The sequence below is a fragment of the Ictidomys tridecemlineatus genome, chromosome 9 (assembly GCF_052094955.1).
Source record: "Ictidomys tridecemlineatus isolate mIctTri1 chromosome 9, mIctTri1.hap1, whole genome shotgun sequence".
In the NCBI taxonomy this organism is placed as follows: domain Eukaryota; kingdom Metazoa; phylum Chordata; class Mammalia; order Rodentia; family Sciuridae; genus Ictidomys; species Ictidomys tridecemlineatus.
In genome coordinates, this window is record NC_135485.1 from 53,959,945 (window position 1) to 53,981,679 (window position 21,735).

The window sequence follows — 21,735 nt, forward strand, 5'->3', positions numbered from 1 at the left end:
GGACTGGATATAATTTAGCCAATTGATGAGAATAATGATTTTATTTGAATTGAAATTAACTGCTGCTTTCTTTATTGTTTGGGCTTGATTTCAGTCTTTTGAGTCAATAACTGACGATTCTTTACAATGCAATTCTCCGCATGTTACACGGAAACAATCCATTAGAAATCAGAGTAACAACTAAGTGTAATTTTTGATTAGCTTTAAATATCATCATTGGGCACTTACAAATGACAATAAACCATATATAAATTAAACTGAATAAGAAAAACTGGTTGTAGATTAAAATTGTTTCCCCCACTCTGTGTTAAATTTATTTACCCTTGTTCTGATTTTATACTAGTTTTTTAAATTTTCATTTGATTAACTTTATAATATTTTAGCTTATTTTATGAACTCCCCCCCCAGATTGCTGATACAGAAAGTAATTATTTAAAAACATTTGGTGACTTTGTTTCTGTTTAGGATGTTTTCATTTGACTTAGACTTCTATTTAAATGATTTCCCCTGCCTTCAGAGTGCTTTGTTAAGTTCTGCATGGCAAAAATGTCAACAACCTAAGAACTTTCCAAGTGAATCAAATGTATCTTTGACTCTCTTGCTTTGTGTTTTTGTACCCCTTCTTCTCCACAGCTTTCCTCAACTAGCTCAGTTATTCCATTTCCTAATGGCAGAAAATGTTTGAATGTGCCCCCTCCCCTTATAGCTGAACCAGTTACCAGTGGTTTCTTTCAATCATGTTTTCTTATTGGCCAGTGTCTACTCTGATTAGTCAGGACATATGACATACTGATTATTAAATGTTTTGAATGTCACCCTGGTGATGGTCTTTAGTCCTAGTCCTTTCCCAACCAAATTGGCTTTTAAGAAATTTATCTATGATCTCATTTATTTACATATTTTGTTGATTTGGGGGGTCTATGTTTTACATTGCCAAGGTCACTGCATTGGAAAATAGTTGAGATAATTTTATTTAAGCCTAGAGGCATTGTAAGAAGGTTAAGATCACTATAGGGTTGGTTGGCTTCACAAATAGTGGACACATCCAGTTCTTCTCAGTTCATTTGAGCTATGATGTGGCCTCCTGGAGAGTCTACTGTCCTAAATTATTTTCTCCTCTCCATGTGTTTCTAAAACTTGTAACATATTGAGTCCTTTGCCTTTTACTTTCAGCCAATATTTTTTGTAAAAAAATCAAATATTTCTGGAAAGAGAATAATAAATTTAAATCACTTAGGTTATTCATGCAATTTGGGGACTGAATAAACATGGAATATAGTAATAACATAAATGTGTTATAAAGAATTGAAATAACATCATTGTTGTTATCAGAACATTGAAGGTCTTGACGAGAGTCTGAGTCAAAGGAGGATTTCTCAAAGTACAAAAAGGAGCTGGTTGCTAAAATTCTTGGAAGATACCTCCCTCCTCCCTATTTGCTCAGGTAGGTTTTACAAAGCCTGACTGTGTAGATGGTGGCAGCATGATTTATTTTAATTGTATAATGAGTCACTCCAACCCATCACTAAAGTAAACAAAAAGCATAAAGCCAACTTTTAGTGACTTTTCAATGAGAGACCAATGAATGGCGTGCTATGCTCAATGTTCTTCTCAGCTTCAACTCCTAGATGGCGTTTCAAGAGAACTGACTTGGCTGTTGAGAGGCAGGAGGAGAAATGACAGATGATATGATCCTCGCACAGAAAAGAAGCCTTACAAGGTGATTGCACTGGAACTGACGGTATAACAGAGAACATCATTTTACTCCAAAGAGCCTGCACCAATATTCATATCTGGAAACACCATTGGCCAGTGTTCTTCTCAGTTCATCTTTAGTGATTCTCTTCTCTCTGCTTGTGTCATTCACTTCCTAGTGTATTAGTCTTCTCTAGTAGAGTGGAAGTTCCTCTAATAAAGGGACTGTGCTAACTGGATATTTCATAAATGTTTATTTAAAACATATGCATTCTGCAAAACACAGTTTTACTAGCCCTCACTTTCTTGTGCAATGGGGATAAAGGGACATATAAATATATATTTTTTATTTTCATTTTTCTTTTTACTGATAATTGTAGTTGAAAGCAAAATACCCTTCACAATTGTCAATGTGTATCCAGCTTCCAATTTCAGTGTCACAAGAGTATGTACAGAGGTTAAGAGTATACTGGAGTCTGGAGTTCAGCTCTCGGGAATCACATTCTATTGCTACTCTTGTTATCTGTTTACCTTGGGGATATTAGTTAGCCACATCATGCCTCAGCATACTCATCTATAAATGGGGATGCTAGGAGTACCTAACTCACGAATGTTAATGGAGATAATGTATATATGGTGATTTTGAAATATCTACAAATTCTTTGTTACTTCATTCATCTAAAATTACCCTCTATTTCTCCTTCCCTTAGCAAAGATGAGCCTTTGGACTTTTTGATTGATACAATGTAGCAGGAAGTGTGCAACCTCACTTCTGAGTGTCAATTAGAAAGAGAAACTTGTGCTATTGTCCTGTGGGAAACTCTGGGAGCCTTCAGCCACCATGTGAAGAGCCTGGTGGCTGGGAGACTGTTATATGGAAAGACCACCCAAAGAGAGAGTTGCTCAAGTAGCCCACTTATTCCAGACCCTCACTGTATCATTCTTTGCAGCCCAAGTGCCACATATGGTAATAGAAAAGCTTTCAAGATTGACCCAGCCCCTGCCACTACATGAGAAACACTGGACATCAAACCCAGATTTCTAAGCACATTTTATGATTATTATTGCTTTGAGTCGCTCTTTCAGAGTGGCATGTTGCTAAGCAATAGATCAATGTCATAGTTACAATGTACTAAGTGCTATACCTCACCTAGGGAAAGTACTAAGTGCTCTCTATTGTCACATTGATATTTGTTGTTTGTTAGTTTGTCACATTGTTTAGTGAGTTTATCCCACTGAACCTACTTTATCTGAAAATTAGATGTAATAGTACCAGGATAATCTGCTTCGTGCAATTGAGATGAAGATTTGATAAGATCATAGGCCGGAAAGACCTTTGAAAAGTAATAAAGTCTGTAAAAAACAAGGTTCTACTGTTTTACATTTTTTCTTATCTTAAATGTAATAGGAGTTTAATATAGAGAAGGTATTCATACTCCATTACCAGTGCTTTTAAGAGAGAAAATGGATCTTTTTCCCCCACTCAAATTTTAAACATTCTCAGGTCTCTGTGTACAAAGTCGCCAATTTTACACAATTATTAAAATTAATTTCTGGGAATAAAAATTGAAAATTACATGTCTTACTAGTGGTTTTTCATGTTCTAAATGGGGCTTAGCACAAAGCCTATTCCAGACGATTTTGTATTTGCAGTTTTATTAAGATCTGATTTCAGAATCTTTTTGCATTTAGCTATGTCATCCACAAGGTGGCGGCAAAGGTTCTCATTTGAATCAGGCATACACAGACTTCAAGTGCAGCACACAACAGATACAGAGATACATTCTGACACTGAAGATTGCAAACACTAGATTCATAGACACTTTCTTACTGAGGTAAAAACAATATAGGAATGCCCAGCCACTGATCTATGAGTCACTAATTGCAACCTAAAACTTGCCCCCAAACCTAAGTATGACACCAGGAGGCTCTTGGTGGTGATTCTGGTGGAATAAACTATTAGGTGCTTTCTTGGCCTGGTGGGGAAAAAATATTTCAGATCCTGGAAAAAAATGGACAAAGATGAAATGGACTGGTGAAAAATCAAAGTTTCATTCTATAAGTAAGGACAAAAAACTCAAAATACAATGCTGGATTAAGATATTGCAGTGTTAGAAATTTGGGTGAAGGCATGTAGTTCCTGAAGCAGTGATTTTTCAAGCTTGGTTAAACAGCAGATTTTACTCAAGACTGATTAAATCAAAACTCTGAAAGGATGCTGGGGCACTGATATTTTTTTCCCCCTCAGTATTTTCCATATGATTCTAATGTGTAGCAAGATTGTGAATCACTGGCCCATAGGTTGGTTAGGGGAGAAAGCTCAGTAGTGAAGACAGATGCACAAAAAAGAGACCAGAGATATGGACGGCAACCTTCTAAGCCTTCTTATTTAATTTTAGTTATTCATCTTCCACCGAAATTGGGTGAATAGTCAAACTGATCAAATTCTTTCTGTACGAGGGCTTATTGCTGTTAAAGTAAGTGACACAATAGAAGGGCTTTTCCCTTGTTATATTTTTAAATCAAAATCTCCACAAAGGGAGCTTTGTTTCTCAAGAATTTCCAGGTGAGATAATAATACTGTGAAGACCAATTAAAGTTGATGGTTCTTGGGTGATGCTACTTCGGTCAATCATGTAAAATTCATTGGCTACTTAGTAACAGTCAAGCCAATTCTGCCTGATCAAGAATAAAAATAATTGATAAAGATGGACCAGTTTGTAGTAGTTGATCATTATGATTTAGCTACTAGGTTGTCCCCCAAAAACTCATGTGTGAGACAAGGCAAGAAAGTTTAGAGGAGAAATGATTTGATTATGAGAGCCTCAACCAATCAATGAATTAACCCCCCGATAGGGATTAACTGAGTGGTAACTGTGGGCAGGAAGAGTGTGACTGGAGGAGGTGGTTCACTGGGGGTGTGTCTTTGGGGTATATATTTTCTATCTGGAAAGTGGAAGTCTCTCTCTTTCTCTCTCTCTGTTTTCTGATCATCATGTGAGCTGCTTCCCCACTCCTCAGCCATGGTGTTCTGCCTTATCTCAAGCCCCGAAGTACAAGACTGTCTATGGACTGAGACCTCTGAAACCGTGAGCCCCCAAATAAACTTTTACTCCTCTGAAATTGTTCTTATTGGGTCTTTAGTCACAGGAGTGAAAACTAAAACATTGATGAATGATTTATTATTGTGATTTCTCAGGTAAGAACACAGCAGAATTTTCCAAAATTGATTTCAAAAGGGAATGATTTTGGAAAGTACTAACACAAGGGAGGTTAGTGGTTAAATAAATTTCAAAACACTGAATTTATATAAAGTAAATTGGGACTCTCTGAATGAGTGATCTACAATGTTATGTTTCCAAAATTATTCAATTAAAGAACTCTTTCTTCAGTTATGCCTACTAACCTTCCACGAATTGCTAGAATTAAAAGGTAAATTCCTGTTTTGTTCTTTGGTAACTTTGGTATGATTTCACCTTTTTGGAGTCTGTCTTCTCATATTTTAGCAATGGTATCTACTCCTCAGAATTGCTAGAAGCTTCAGTGATGTAATTTTTCAGTAAAAGATGATTTTAAAAAATATCAAAAGGGCTGCCTCATTACATGTGGACAGTTTGTTGCTTTTGAACTCCATGGCATCTGCAGAATTTCTCTAGTTGAGGTTAATTTCCCAGTTTGGGATCATTGTGGGAGGCAGAGCTGCGCCTTTTACTATAGAAGCTGCAAATGAGCAGGTTTTTTATTTCCTAGCCATTTGTCATGTAGGGTCTCAGACCCAGGAAACAAAGTTCAGGGTTCAACAGGTGGAAGAAGATGAAAATCACAGTTGGGATAGTCGACATGTCTTATTCAGAGGAAGTAATAGTCTCCAGTCTCTAGCTTCTACTTTAGCCCCCAGCCAGTTCCAATTTTTTGCCCCTTATTTGCCCCCATTTAGCCCTGAGTCTTTTCCATAGGCCCTGTTCTATATGCAGACCAAACAAAGAAGGCTCATTGCCAACAGTTTACATAAGGATGGGAACTCACAAGTTAGTGTTGATGACCTGGAGTATATACCCTGAATCAAAATTTCTGATCTTCACTACACACTGACCATAACATAGTGGATTCATAGCTTTATCACACACTAAATGCATAACCTAGCTCCCTGGAAGTCTGTACGAAGGAGGCTAACTACAACCATTTGGGGCCTGCCCCTGAACACTATTGCCTTGGGCCCTTGACCTTGGCTCTGTTAATGAAATGCTCCTTGCTGGGACTTTGTCTCTTGGAAGTGACAAGTGATGATTCTGGTTAAATTGTCTCTGAGTATATTCACCATGAAATATGTGTGACCATTATCTATATAACCTTCCTTCTGCCAACAGGTGATTGCAAATTCCCTGATACTATTTACTCTACATAGAAAAGGTTTTCCTTGTTCTTCCAAAACAGAAATATAGAACAAAGTACCTTCATTTTCCATGGGCAAAAAAAAGGCATATAGAAAAATCGCATGCATTTTCATATGTAAAGTAAATTAAGCTGAAAAATTGTCATGTTCTGAAACTTTGTTTCCGTAAATTGCCCTCAGGAGTTTTTTAGCAAAGACAGAAAACAAAAACAAAATCTTATTCAGACCACAAAGATTTTTCTTTTTGCAAGGCAGAACTACGTAATTAATGCCACACAGCTGTGAGCAAGAAGGTGGTCTCAGGAGATGTTTTGTTTTTAAGAAGTGAAATATCCCAAAGCTGTTTTCAGTAGAAAGTTGGCTTTAATGGCACCTACTAAGCCCAAGAAGCAATCAAGGAGTGGAGTTCAGTGTGTTGGGAATTGTAAAGTGGATGATTTATATTGTGAGTCTTTTAGAGAGAAACAGCAGAGATCTAGTAAAAAGTGAAGGCTCGTGAGATTGAGGCTGCCTACCACAGCATCATTGTGAAAGACACAGGAACAGTTCTGTTCATTGCACAACAGTTCATTCTCAGTTGCGTTTTTGGTTTGCATTATATTTCGATTTATTCTGATAGCAAATCATCATGTTTATCATTTGTATGAAGACACTGTGGCTGGTTAAAGGAGTATCCTCGTGTTCCTCCTAGGAGCTTGGTGGTTTGCTTAGGTTTGGCCATCTGAGGTCATCCTTCAGGGTGGTTCCTGTGGTAGGTCTATGTGGACAATGGAAATGAACACATGTTAGGAAAACCACTAATGGGCATTATCCTTAATACTGCTAATCAGATGCATGTAGGGTCATATTATTTTTGTGGTTAGGACAAAAATAACCCTGTCCAGCATGATCCATATATTCAATATGGCCCACCTCATGGGTCCAGAAAAAAGAAAAGTCAGAAATTCCCAGTACCAAAGAGAAAAGGGCATCACTGTTATTATGCCAAGCTACAAAACTTGTTGCACAGTGTTTTTTTTTCTTTTTCTATAAACTAATGATGGATTTGACTTTGTGCTCTGAGAATGAATGATCATTGCCAGAGCAAAAAAGTAAACTGGTAGCAGTGAGGCTGTTTGCTATAGTTTGGATGATGAATGTCCCAAAAGGCTTGGTTCCAAGGGTGGTGCTCTTGGGAGGTGATGGAAACTTAAGAAGGGGTGCCTAGTGGGCAGTCATTGCGGGGTGTACCCATCAAGGGAATTGCAAGACCTTGGCCTCTTCCTCTTTGCTTTCTGGTCATGAAATGATCAGTATGTTCTGCAGCATGCTCTTGGCCACTGTCATCTAGCACCCTAGCCCAGGGCCTGGAACAATGGGTCTGGGTCATGGACTAGAACCTCTATCACTGTAAGCTGAAATAAACCTTTTTTTTTCCTTTATAAGTTAGTTATTTTAGGTATTTTGTTACAGTGACAGTAAGCTAATTAATACAGGTTCTGATTATAGAATTGACATAATAGATCTGTAGTTTTTATTTTAATAAAACACTTATAGTATGAGTTTTTTAAAAAATATAATTATCTTCTTCTTTGTATTGTAACAAATGTACCACCCTCTTAATTTTTCTCTTTCAAGACAATCTAATAGAATTCTATTTGTACAGTACAAGAAATCTCATCTTTTATTGTCTTCAATGAATTTGTGCCTTGGAATGAAGATGAAATGTGAGATATGAATATGTACTTCCCTCATTTAGTACAAGTTCTTATGTTTCTCTCATAGTATGAGATATATGTGCTGGGTGTGGTTCTAAAATATTTTTTACCCAGATTAATTGTACGGTGTAAGGAAAATCATTTCTCTTTTGGCAACCTGGCGAGCCTTAAAACACTAGTTACTTCCAAAGCAAAAGGGCAAAACATACGCTTGCTTTGCCTTTGTGAGACTGAGACAGTTACTCTCTATCCCATGGGGCATGTAAAATATGACCACAATTCAGTTTGAGGGCTTGAAGAAAGTAATTGATCAGGGGGACTAGTTTATAATAACACTTTAGTTAAAAGTGAAATAGCATTAAATGGTTGATCATAAGGTATGAATTGGAGGTGTACCTAGTGATCATAATACCTTGAGAGACAAAAGGAATTGACTTATAAGAGCTGTTTAAATCTCTAACTTGAAAGGAGTGGGTCCAGGTATTCATTGAAAAAGAAATACATGCCTGACACTGTACTACTTCTTAGAGTATTTTATTTACTGCTTCAGATAATTCAAATTCTTTTTAAATTTTTTAAAATTTTTATTTTTAATGGTAGATGCACACAATACTTTTATTTAATTTATTGATTTTTATGCAGTACTGAGGATGGAACCCAGTGCCTCACACATACTAGGCAAGCACTCTACCATTGAGTTACAACTCCAGCTCCTAATTCAAATTCCTGATAGTTGAAAATCATAATACGGTGAAGTGATCCGTTTTTTTCTAGTCACTGGATTGGGATACTTTTGTTTTCACATCAGTTGGGGCAACATTGTGAACAAGATAGCAAAATAAAAATTTGACAGCATCGGAAACCCTCAGTTCAACTTAGATCTGAGATAAACCCAAAATATTGTTTGCATGATTTTAAAATCTCAGATGTAATATCTTTAAAATATATAGTTGGATCTGGAGAGAATATATATATATATTAAAATGTGCAGAATTAAGGTTACCTTCAGTTTAAGGTGTGGCATTAAGTCAAAATAAACTATTTTGTGTTCTTAATATCTCCATCAGACATTTTTAAAGGAGTGAAAGCATAATATCTGAAAGAAGCAAGTGATAATACTTCAACAGTGTTGCTTTAATTTGAGGAAAAAATGCCTTTTTCTCCTAAGAACCCTGCTGTGTTATTTTTAAGACTTGATGAGCCCTATCTTTAAACTGTTTTTCCTATTGAAGTGGATCAAACTCCTTTACATGATCTTTATGGTGTTATTATCTTAGATGTGACATTATGACGGATGTAGCACCAGGCTGGGGTCAATAGATCTGGAGTTGGTTTTAACTGTGTCAGAAATTGGCTGTGTGTACTTGTGTAAGCACTTTAATTTTTTTTAGATGCTTCATATTCCCAATTGTAAAATGAATTTGAGTAGATAATAAATAGAATAATCTAAATGATAAAGACTTCCAAAACTGTGGTTTTTAAAGTATATGTTCAATGTTGGATTCTTTAATGTTCTATTTTTTAAAAAATGTACTCACCTAAGATAAGATGAACGCGTCAGCCTCCAGTATATCTTTCATTTCAGCATCAATCTGATAAGACAGAAAATATATAATTTATGAAACACTGTATTTATAGACGACTAGATCAGATAAGAAATGTACAAAACTTTGGAATCTTATTTGAGGAAACGATTCTTGACAGAGTGCTATGTCAATTGTCATTTTTATTTGCCAAGCTTCACATTTATTTAACTTTATTTATAACTTTATTTAACATTCTCACCCCTCTTAAATATTTTACAATCTGCTGGGAAAATAGACAAAGAAATGAGAATTGAATTTAAGTGCTGAGTTGGGTGTGGGGTGTTGGCGCCCAGCTTGTAATCCCAGTGACTCTGGAGGCTGAGAGAGGATGGTTGCAAATTCAAGGCCAGCCTGGGTAAATTAGTGAGTCCCTTCTCAGAATAAAATAAGGCTGAAGATGCAACTCAGTGGTAGAATGCTTGCCAGCATGGGCAAGGCCCTGGCCCCATCCCCAGCACCAGAGCAGGGAAAAGCAAGCAAGCATTTAGTAAGTGCTGATTGGTGAGTGACACACCATGTGATGTGATACCAAGGAATTTTTGAGTGCTAGGGAATTCCTGGAGGAGGTGGTGTCTAGAGTAAATCCTGAAGCCCAGTGAAAGCTAGGGAAATTAGGCTGCATGGTTTTATGCAACGTTGTTGAGTTAACAGCAAGTTTAACGTGTTTGGAAAACTTCCTATAGTTCAGGAGAACACCAGGGGCATAAGACACAGTGATGGGAGGAAAACAGATCCTGGATCTAGAATGTAAAAAAGAAAAAAAAAACCCAACAAACAAAAAACCCCCAAGAAAACAATGGATTTCAGTTTGGAAGTGATGGAGAGCTACTGGAGGAACATCTAGCCATTTTTTTCTTTAAAAAAGTTATTTTGATCTCAATATAAGATGGGATTGAGGATGAGGCACTGGTGACAGAGTGGAGAAGGAGCCTAAAGGGGAGGTTGTATTCCAGGTGAAAGGTGACCTAGGGTCGGGTACTGAGAATGTTGAAGAGGATGGGTAGGAGACAGAAATGTTGAGAAATTAGAGTTGATAGGGTTTGGGATTTGGTTGGATACGTATGAAAAAAGAAAAGGAGAAATTAAGTAACACTATGTTTTTGCTTTTTGGATAACAGGTGAATAATGGTGAAATTCATAAAATTAGGAAAAACAAGAGGAAAGTTTAGAGAGATGATTTGATTGTGATTATCTTAAATTTCTTGTGAGACAAGAAAACCTGGTGCTAAGGAGAAAGATCTGGGCTGGAGGTAGAGATTTGGAGATAAAATGTGCACAGACGAGAAAACTCATGAAAAGGTGTCATACAGTTGAAGACCAAGGATAAAACACTGGGAAAATAGAAATTTAAGGAATGGGTAGAGGAAGATGAAAATATGAAATTACAATAAGAAAGGAAGAATCATAGAACTGAAGGATTAAAGTAATAATAGATGCTGAAGAAGTTGTTTTAGGAAGGAAGGAATAGGTATAGCTGTCTACTAAAGCAGAGAAGTCTATTAAGGACTGGAAAAAGTTAGAATTACCAAGGACACTCTTGGTGTGAACTTGTTAGTGGCAGAGTACCAGCAGAGCCAGATTGCAAAGGCTGAGTAGTTAAAGGAGGCAGGAGGAATCACAGAATGTCCTGTTCTTTCATGGATCTTGTAAGGGGAGGAGAAAGACCACAGGGAGGTGTCTACCGTGTTGTGTTTACTATGTTTTTAGATAAGGAGAAGAGCAACTTTAAAACAAATTGGGCAAAGGTAGTAAAAAAGGAATTGTTGAAGCAAAAGCAGAGCATATAACTAATGGATATAACCCAGGAAAGGAGGCGGATAGAATTCAGAGTGATACTACCAACCTGGTATAATTTTTTGCCATTTAAACAATAATAATTTTTCAGCCAATAGTTAATAGTCTTTTTGGTGTCAAGATTTTGCTTTTCTCACTGCTAACTTAGGGCTTAAGTCTATAACAATGATATGAAGTGAGAGTAAAGTCTCATGAAGAATAAGCTTGTGATTTTCCTAACATTACATAACCTCTATAAATCTTAACCCATCTAAAGGAGGGAAATTAAAATGGTACTTAACATTTAGAGTCGTTTTTATTATTCTGTAAACATAAATTTGAAAGGCTAAATCATACTCTGCTTAACATATCATAAAATATCGAGAGAGAGAGAGAGAGAGAGAGAGAGAGAGAGAGAGAGAGAGAGAGAGAACTGAAGTGGCTACATGAGGGTTTCCTGAAGTTATGAGGTAGGGAGGAGAGGGGACCGAGTATGCAACCCTTCTTGTCAGCTCAGTTTCCACTTCTCTATTTGTATTTGTCCCTGTTTCCAGGATTTTACTTATCAACTCCAGCATATGACAGTGGCCCTCTAAATACTATGGGCGGTTCATAGTTGTGTGACTAGTTCTCTTTTGGGACATCTCAGAGGAAGCACAGTAATGAGTTCTCAGAAAAGCTCATAGGATGCCTTGTCAGAATGATGGCAAAGAGAGAAAAAGCATTTTAAGTCTGATTTTTTTGAAACTGCGTGTTTTTCTGTAGGCCAAGAGTTCTCTGTGGTATAAACAAATCAACTGGTTCTGAGAGTGCCACGGTAAAGCCAAGAGATGATCTCACGGGTAGTTCTGCTTCTTGGTCATGTCAACATTAGGACAGTAGTAGGGGTGGCTTTCCACATAGTGAGATGCTGCTGTGGTATGATTCAGAAGCCCCTTTTGCCGCTCTTCCAGCACTGTGCCAAGTACACTTACAATGGCAAACACAGCCTGATCCCTAGATGTAAGTGGCTTGAAGTAAAAGAGCAGGTAGACATTCCTTTAAAGGAAACAAAACTGTCATGCAAATATAGCAGGCGGTCTAACAAATTATGATTCAAGTAAGGGTAAGTAGATAAAAAGTCACACTAAGTGCTGGGAGTTAAGGGCAGTGATGTTCTGACAGGTGTTACTGGAGCCCAAGCTAATTGGCCTAGCTTACCTAGCTATGAGGTCAGTTTAGAAGGATAGCCAGAAAGACCAGAGAAACACCTGAATGAATCTGAGTGCTCTAAATACTCAAATGTGTTACAAACACCTCATCAACTCCCTTGGTTACTTAAGAACAGCACTACTATAAAGTTTCCTGGTGACAAAGAAAGAAAACAAAAAGCTATAAACCTGCCATCTCATCATTGCCATTGAAACCAAATGAGTTTTAGAATGGATTATGTTATAATGAAAAATAAACTGAAAATCAGTTATTTTTCCAAAGATATGAAAAATAAGGGGCTGGAGGAAGCAAGGATGTTGTTCATCAAGTTCAGTTTGTCATGTGTGATGTTAAAAAGGGAAATGTGCATCTGGAAAAAAAGATAAAGGTGACAGGGGAAGGTTTAAGCACTGATATTTCTTATCATAGAATCTAGAAGATTATTTAGCTCCCCCCACCTTTTAAATGGCTAAGATCCTCACAGCAAATTTTGCTGATAGAAAACAACTTTTAGGTAAGGTAATTTTATTTTTCTGGGAAAAGACAACCTAGAAAGTCGAACTTTTTTAGTGTTTATGTTCAAATCTTATGTGGTTTGAATTTTAATGAAAGATGAAGATGACATAGTTTGTCAGTGGAATTTAAAGAGTGAGCTTTTATTGTATTCTTCTCATTTTGAAATTCCAACTTTATAAATCATTACAAATAAGATTATCAAATAGTTTTGCAAGTCGGTTATAAATTTAGAAATGAGAAATCATAATCTCTAACATTAGAAAAAAAACTCAACAACCCAATATGTAGTTTCGGTTGTCAAATTGGTAAAAGACTATGTTGATCAGGCAGTAAAAAAATAAAACTTCACAAAAATATCAAGAGAATTGCACTCATAGCCCAAGACTTTAAAAGAAAAAGGAGTAATTGGAAAAAAAAAGGCCACTTCAAAATATAAAAGAACTGCTATTGGGAACAGAGGACGCATTTTCTATTTTAGAGAAAGCCAAGGTAGGTTCAGTAGAAATTATAAGATAAAATTTTCATGAAATGATATTTACCATCACTGTGTGAGATGGGCTCTGATATTTGTATTGTATTTTTCTTTCCTTTTTATAAGTGGCTACCAGGTTACAACTTACCAGTTGAAAGACACTATACTGTACTTTCATTCCTGTATTCACAAACCTTTTTGTTTCTTAAAACATACAATTTCCTATATTTTGCCTTAATTTGCTTTCAAGTGGGCATCACATGGAAACAGTCATTTTTCCTGGTTCCTCGCTAAGACAACGAAGTTATAATATAGCACCAGGAAAATCCTGTCATATGATGACATTTTACTAACAAAATACTGAATAAATCTGAGGGCTCAAGTTCTTCACATACTCTGCAGTGATAAACGAGGGCTGTGTTCTCTTACCTGTGAGCCACAGTAGAGAGGAGGTGAATTTATGGAACAGCACTTGGAGGCAAAGTCTGAAAGCTTGTCAACCACCCCTGTCAGCTCCATGGGTGTGGCGTTAGGCATTTTTGCTCTTAGTCGCTCTTCTAGTCTAAAAGACCATTTTTATTATGCAAGGTTTTATTAGATGTATTTTGTAAACGTTTTTAATGCAAAATGACAGTCATTTCAAATCTTATACAATAAAAAGAAAAATACTTGTCTGTCTCAAGAAAATTCTATGTATGTGGAATGATTTTCAGTGAGTTAATTTGAAATTAGAAGGTGAAATCTATACCTCTTTCAAGATCATGAAACATAGAAACTGCTGCTGAATTTAAATGCCAATCTTTCCATATTTATTTGCTCATTATTTCAACACAAAAGACTTCCTTTTGTATGTTCTCTGACATTTTTACCTTCTCTCCAGTTGATTCAAGCTCTTAAAGAATATTTCCTTACATGATTTGATACCACCTTTATGCTTTTTCTTTTCTCTCATATTTTACCCCTCAGTTTGTCTATGTCTCAACACACTATGCTCATTGATGTAAATCAAGCACTTTGGCCCTTCTTTTTAGCTGTTTGACTAATGAATCTTCCATCTCATTTTTAAGATGGAGATAGGACTTCATAGCTCTGGATTCTTTCAGTTTGGTCAATCTGTGGTCTTGGAGCCTCTCCATCCTCATAATGGATAGCTCAGCCTGGATTTTGGGGAGGGGACTTCAAATATCAAAACCCAGCCGTCTCTGTATTCTCTGATTTCATAATCCTAGATGTCAATTCTGCTACATGTTCATCTGGAATCATGACTATGTAAACAATGATTACTCAATTGCCTCCTTGCATTCCTGGAATTCGTAACTGTTTGCAGAGTTATCTGTTTAACATCCAACTGCCTCTGAAATATTCTTTTAGGTTATACAATTAAATAATTTCCTGATAAATGAGAAATAACCACTTTAAACTTGAGGCTTTCATTGATTTTTATTTATTTCTTGAACTTTGCTAAAGTAGACTTCATGGGGGTCACTGATGGAGATGGCTTTGGGGATTCTTTGGGAGTTCTGTTTGTACTTATTTGAAGCCTGGGCTGATCAAAATGATTTTAAATGGGTGTGAGAAATTCACTATATAAATCTGAGAAGGTCTTCTAAATGGAAAATTTCCCCCAAGAAATCGGTACCACTTCTTTCATTATTTAGTGCTAATGCCTATTTATTTTTAAAAATGCCTTTTACTCCCCTTAACTGAGAAAAAGTGCTTGAACATTATTGATAATTAGCATTTGTATTTCCAGTATATAGGTAACATATGCTGATGATGGCAGATTGATTGCTTGGGTCTTCTTGTCAGGCAATATGTGTTGAAGTTAGATAGTACTTTTCAATAGTTCTATAGTTCCTCAATATGAACATCAATATTTACAGAGAGCTCTGGGGCAAGAATGTGCTAATGTTGCTATTTTGACCCAAGTTCTTGCAGGTAGATTTTATAATTTATATTTTTGTGTCTATGTTTTAATTGGTCACTCAATTGATAATATGATATGATATTTTCCTCCCAGAAAATAGCTCGTCTGCTTCTTATACAAATATTAGATTCTAATTCCTTTTTAAAACAATTTTACCTTTGTGTTTTTCTGTTCAATTAACACATTCTGAGTTTTCAAATCACAATATTAGAAAAGTATTATTGAAACATTTGGTGAACACAGCCAGAACAAATCACTTACTTTTTCTTGTACTCAGTGAATGTGTTTTCTGAATAATCTGCACACAATTCTTGTCCCTTGTCAAGGAAAAGAGATTGTTTCCTCTTCATTAGAGAACCCTGTAAGAAAAGCAATATTCGCATGAAAAAAATTATCTTGAAACACTGCCCCATAAGGTCATTATACCAAAATTCTATGTCCTGTCTGTGCCAGAAATCAGCAAATATTTTCAGTGTAAAGCCAGATTGTAAATATTTTAGACTTTGCAGGCCATTTATGGACTTATAACTACTCTACTCTCTACAAAGCAGTCATAAACAATATGTAAACAACGAGGATGGATGTATTCCAGTGAAAATTTGTGTTAAACACTGACATTTGAATTTCAATTTTTATGCATCATGAAATAGTAATATTTTCTCCCAAGTAATTAAAAAAATGTAGAACCATTTTTCCATTTTTAGCTTATAAGCTATACATACAAAGGTAGGCAATGGGCCAGGTTTGGCCAAGGGGTTGTAGTTTGCCAACTCTTGATGTACATGGTTGATTAAGAAAACCCAGAAAATCATACCTTAGTAACAAAACAAGAAGCAGGATTTTGAGAGTCACAGCATTCACTAAGGGTTTTCAGGGTTAGTGTGAGTATTTTGCTGAGGAATACTTCTGGAATGTGAGTCCTTCTACTTAGTTCAAATGCATACCTGGTGTGAGAGAGAAAGATGATAATACGTTTTAAGATGTATGTGGATATGTGTGGATGTGTTCTTGTTTTGAATAGGACATAGCTATCATAAAGACAGAGTACCTGGTTTCTGCATCTTAATTATAAAAGATTTATCCCAAACTAACTCCACAGCAACAGGTTTTGGGTTGTACAGTGTTTTTATTAAAATGTGAGTTATTAATACTTGTAATAAATTCAAAGCAAGTATTCAAATACACTCATGAAAACATGTTATAATACTTTGAAACATGTAATATGTATTTATATATTATATGTAAAACACATGGAATTTTGTATAAATAATAGAATTGACCCTATCAGTAACATCAAGGCAGTTAAGAAGATTTTCTGTAAAAAATAAAGTCTGTATAAATTCTTCCAGTATATCTTATTCCACTGCTGCCTACACACTGATTAAAGCATCAGTATTTATAAGAAAATTGTAAATTAGAGTTTGTAAATTAGAGTTTTGGTCCTATCTAAAATCTGTTGTCTGATATGAGGACTTTTCAAGATATTTGCAAAATACTTTCATGCAATTAGTAGGCATGTATTCATAGCATATGCAACTCATGGTATGTTTACCTTAGTTCCTTTGTTAGATAAAACAAGATAAAGGTCCACCTTTCCTTTTCTTTTCTTTTCTTTTCTTTTTTTTTTTTTTTGGTACTGGAGGTTGAACTCAGGGGCACTTAGCCCCCGAGCCACATCCCCAGTCCTTTTTATATTTTATTTAGAGATAGGGTCTTGCTGAGTTGCTTAGCACCTTGCTGAATTGTTGAGGTTGGCTTTGAACTTGTGATCCTCCTGCCTCAGCCTCCTGAGCCATGGGATTATAGGCCTGTGCCACCACGTCTGCCAAGGTACACCATTTCTTTTCATTTAATCTCATTTTTCTTTTGATGGTAGTGAATATCAACACTTTTAGGAAAAACATGATTCTATATTTGTTTATTTGTATCAAATAATCATTCTCCAAAAGTTGGATAAACTTTAGACTTTGGATCTGTGACTTTGAATTAAATACCATGTGATAAAATTAACTAATAATTATATAAACATTTACACTGCCATATTTTTGTGAATATATTTAATCATATAAAAAGTTTTCATACTTACTAATATTTCTAGATGAATTTCTTAGTAGTAATTGTGCTGTAGTAAGAAAGTATTACCATTCTCAAATTAAGAAGAGACTTTGATTCAGAAAGGTCTTTTGAAAGTGTATGATAATCAGAAGAGGCAGAATTAGGAATGCTAAATTCCATTTGCCACATCCAAACTCTTTTTATTAAATTCAATTGTTCTTTGTTAAAATACAGTTTTAAAATTCTGAGTCATTTAAAGTCAACTAATGAATACTTGAAGTCCATAAAAAGCATAAAAAACTACCTATGTTTGAATGATAGCATACCTTCCCTCAATCTGGCCACAGTGAGATTTTCTCCAGGAGAAGTTAATACAGAAAGACATTTCACATCACCTCTACTTACTGATCCATGGCTTTGGTGTTTTTTGCATCACACACATCTTTATTTGTGGGGAACTGGACATCTGGCAGTTGGGGTGGTTGGGCAGCTGGCATGAAGTAAGTGCACATAAAAATGTCCATAGGTGTTTTTTCTTGACAACAGTCTTCAAACTTAGAATTCTTTGTGGATAAGTTGTCACATATTTTTACTGTGTGTTCAGGCAGCTACAAAAGGAATGGTGAGTTTGTGCATTGTTAGCTTCTTTGTTGGTCTTATGACAAATAAGGTTTAGGCTTACAAGTCCTGGCCTCATGTTCAGGAAAGTAAGTGTGATGCTCTTAGAAAGTAAATTGGTACAACACATGGGAAGGCAGTTTATCAATATATACTAAAAGCTTAAAAATTGTACAACTTCGTCTCTAAGAATTCATACTTAGATAATAATTATGGATAAAGGGAAGACTTAAAATAAGGCTATATAATACAGCTCTACTTAAAATATTGGAAAACAAACACAACTTAAATACAATAATAGAGAATTAGTTAAATTGAAATATGGTAAATCTGGGGAGATAGATGTATTACATATAATAAATGTATGTAATAGAGTCCTATATAGCCATTATATGTCATTATAGAAAACATCTAGTAACAATTATGCATTTTGACGGAAAAAGACGACACAACGAATCTATTGCTGAAGAGGTTAACAAGATCTTGGAGACTGACTGTTGTGGTTTGGATATGAAGTGTCCCCCAAAAGCTCACATGTAAGAAAATGCAAGAAGGTTCAAAGGAGAAATTATTGGATTGTGAGAGTCTTAACCAAATCAGTGAATTAATCCCTGATGGGATTAACTGAGTGGTAACTAGAGGCAGGTGGGGTGTGGCTGGAGGAAGTGGTTAATTTGGGGGTGTGGCTATAGGGTATATATTTTGTATCTGGAGCTGGAGTCTCTCTATCTATTTCATGATCACCATATTGTGAGCTACTTTCCTGTGCTGCACTCTTCTGCCATGATGTTCTGCCTCACCTCGAGCCCCAAGGAATGGAGCCAGTCTTCTCTGGATTAAGACCTCTGAAACCATGAGCTCTCAAATAAACTATTCCTCCTTACAGTTGTGCTGGTTGATCCTTTAATCACAGCAGTGAAAAAGCTGACTAAAACATTGAACTTCACATAAAGCAATTATTCTAGTTTATATACTCAGGACAATTATGGAACTTGAAAGTGGTGAAAAAATTTGAAATGCCCTCAAGTTATGAAAAGTGTTAGTAAAATTATTAATAGCCTCTAATAGTATAATGATTACAGCACTAATAGGATTTTATGTAATAATTACATTTATCTGTAACGGCTCTGTCCTATAATGTTGTGCAATTGAAATGTGGCTGTGTGACTAAAGAACTGAATTTTAAATTATGTTCAATTTACATACATTTAATTTTTGTTAAAAAGTTATACAGTATTCCTATGAAGCTAACTGTTACTGTACTGTACACTTCAAATAAAGGGTTTGGGATTGAGGTCCCATGTCCTTGCATGTTGAATTTGTCATGTATTAGTTGCATGGTCTCAAATTTTTGCCCCTTGTTAATCTTGTTTTTTCACCTGTAAAATAAACTGAAGAATATATTGAAATCGCATAGAATACATGTGAAGATCCATTAAAATAACACACATGAAAAGTAGCTTAAAGAGCCTGCCAGGGAGAGCACAGCACTCCCTGCTAGGCACATGATGGAGATAATAGGGATTGCCTTACCTCTTTGGCCATGCAATCCTCAGAAGTAGACTCACAGCATTTGGAGAGGATTCTAGTAATATCTTCAGCTAGTGGCAAAACAGCCTCCAGATCAGCAGTAGGCACTTTCTGGGCTAATTTGATGAGATGACTAAATAGTTGAAAATGAATCTGTTAGTTGAACACGTCCTCAGTTTTCTTGGTTTCATTATGAATATACTTTCTAGAGGAACAATGTACTTTCAACTCTTTGATTTCAACAGATGCATGGAGCACATCTGTACATGCTAGAGCCTACATATCAAAGCTGCACACTCAAAATTAAACTATCCCACATGAGTCTTTTCAGATTTTCAATGCTCAAATGCAGTTTCTCTTCTGGTCCAATCTACACAATAGAAGCATGGCTTTAAGATGCTGGATCTAAAAGAGCAGTAAAGAAAGCACATCTTTCTATTCATGAGGCCAATGTTGTGTTTTTATAGCCTCTTAGTATTTACAAAAAAGTTTTATAAATTTACTTAGATATTGTAGGTAAAAGAAGTAAAAAAAGACCTTTAGCCCTTTTACTAAAGAGTAAATAAATGTTGATATTTGGGGTGTGCAGTGATTAAGCATTTTATAAGGGTGTGAATGGGATTATGTTATACTCTTTTTATATTTGATTTTTTCACTTACATATCAGGAATGTCACAATAAAATAAAAAATAAAAGCTACTCCAACACCTGGAGACTAAATAAATGAACAATGGGTTGCAAAACATATCAAGGAGGAGATTAAAAAATTTTTAGAGGTAAATGAGAACACCGATACAAAATATCAAAATCTCTGGGACACCATGAAGGCAGTTCTAAGAGGAAAGTTCATTGTATGGAGTTCATTCCTTCAAAAAAGAAAAAGTCAACAAATAAATGACCTAACATTGTATCTCAAAGCCCTAGAAAGAGAAGAACAAATCAACCCCCAAAGCAATAGGAGACAGGAAATAATTAAAATCAGAGCAGAAATCAATGAAATTGAAACAAAGAAACAATTGAAAAAATCGAAAAAACAAAAAGTTGGTTCTTTGAAAAACTAAATAAAATTGATAAACCATTAGCTATGCCAATGAAGAGAAGGAGAGAGAAAACTCAAATTACTAACATCATGATAAAAAGGAAATATTACTTACTACAGACACTATAGAAATACAGAAGATAATTATAAATTATTTTGAAAATTTGTACTCCAATAAAATAGAAAACACTGAAGGCATCAACAAATTTCTAGAGGTATATGATATGCCCAAACTAAACCATGATAATGTACACAATTTAAAGAGATCATTTTCAAGCAAGGAAATAGAGGTCTCCTTCAGAAACCTATCAAGCAAGAAAAGGCCAGGACTGGAGGGATACAAAGCTTAGTTTTACAAGACCTTTAAAGAAGAACTAACGCCAATACTTCTCAAACTATTTTATGAACTAAAAAAAGAGGGAACACTTCCAAACACATTCTATGAGGTGAATATCACCCTGATTCCAAAACCAGACAAAGACACATCAAAGAAAGAAAACTTCAGACCAATATCTCTAATGAACATAGATGCAGAAATTCTCAATAAAATTCTGGCAAATTGAATACAAAAACTTTTCAAAAAGAGAGTGCATCATGATCAAGTAGGGTTCATCCCAGAAATGCAAGTTTGGTTAATATTCAGAAATCAATAAATGTAATTTATCATATCAATAGACTCAAAGATAAAAATCATATGATTATCTCAATAGATGCTGAGGAAGCATTTGATAAAATACAGCCTCCCTTCATGTTCAAAAATTCTAGAAAAACTAGGGATAACAGGAACATACCTCAACATTGTAATGGCTATCTATGCTAAGCCCCCCACCAACATCATTCTAAATGGAGAAAAATTGAAAACATTCCCTCTAAAAACTGGAACAAGACAGGGACGCCCTCTATTACCACTTCTAATTAACATAGTTTTTGAAACCTTAGCCAGACAATCAGACAGACAAAAAAAAAATAATAAAGAGATACAGATAGGGAAAGAAGAACTGAAATTATCACTATTTGCAGATGATATGATTCTATACCTAGAAGACCTGAAACATTCCACCAGAAATCTCCTAGAACTAACAAATGAATTCAGCAAAGTAGCTGGATATAAAATCAACACCCATAAATCAAAGGCATTTCTGTACATCAGTGACAAATCTGCTGAAAGAGAAACTAGGAAACCACCCCCTCAACAACAACAACAAAACTTGGGAATAAACTTAACAAAAGAGGTGAAAGACCT

The 21,735-nt window shown here is 35.5% G+C and overlaps 1 protein-coding gene across 1 annotated transcript in view; it reads right to left on the minus strand.

Annotated features, from left to right (window-relative positions):
- Positions 1-6,670: 6,670 nt before the first annotated feature.
- The window catches only part of Gc (GC vitamin D binding protein), a 40,223-nt gene continuing 25,158 nt past the window's right edge, over positions 6,671-21,735 (minus strand). The window contains exons 7-13 of the mRNA XM_040292152.2: positions 19,457-19,586; positions 17,711-17,913; positions 16,065-16,194; positions 15,512-15,609; positions 13,753-13,885; positions 9,324-9,377; positions 6,671-6,845 (exon numbers count right to left, since the gene is read on the minus strand). Coding sequence (XP_040148086.2) covers positions 9,324-9,377; positions 13,753-13,885; positions 15,512-15,609; positions 16,065-16,194; positions 17,711-17,913; positions 19,457-19,586 — 748 coding nt within the window. The 3' untranslated portion in view covers positions 6,671-6,845. The remainder of the gene's footprint in view (positions 6,846-9,323; positions 9,378-13,752; positions 13,886-15,511; positions 15,610-16,064; positions 16,195-17,710; positions 17,914-19,456; positions 19,587-21,735) is intronic.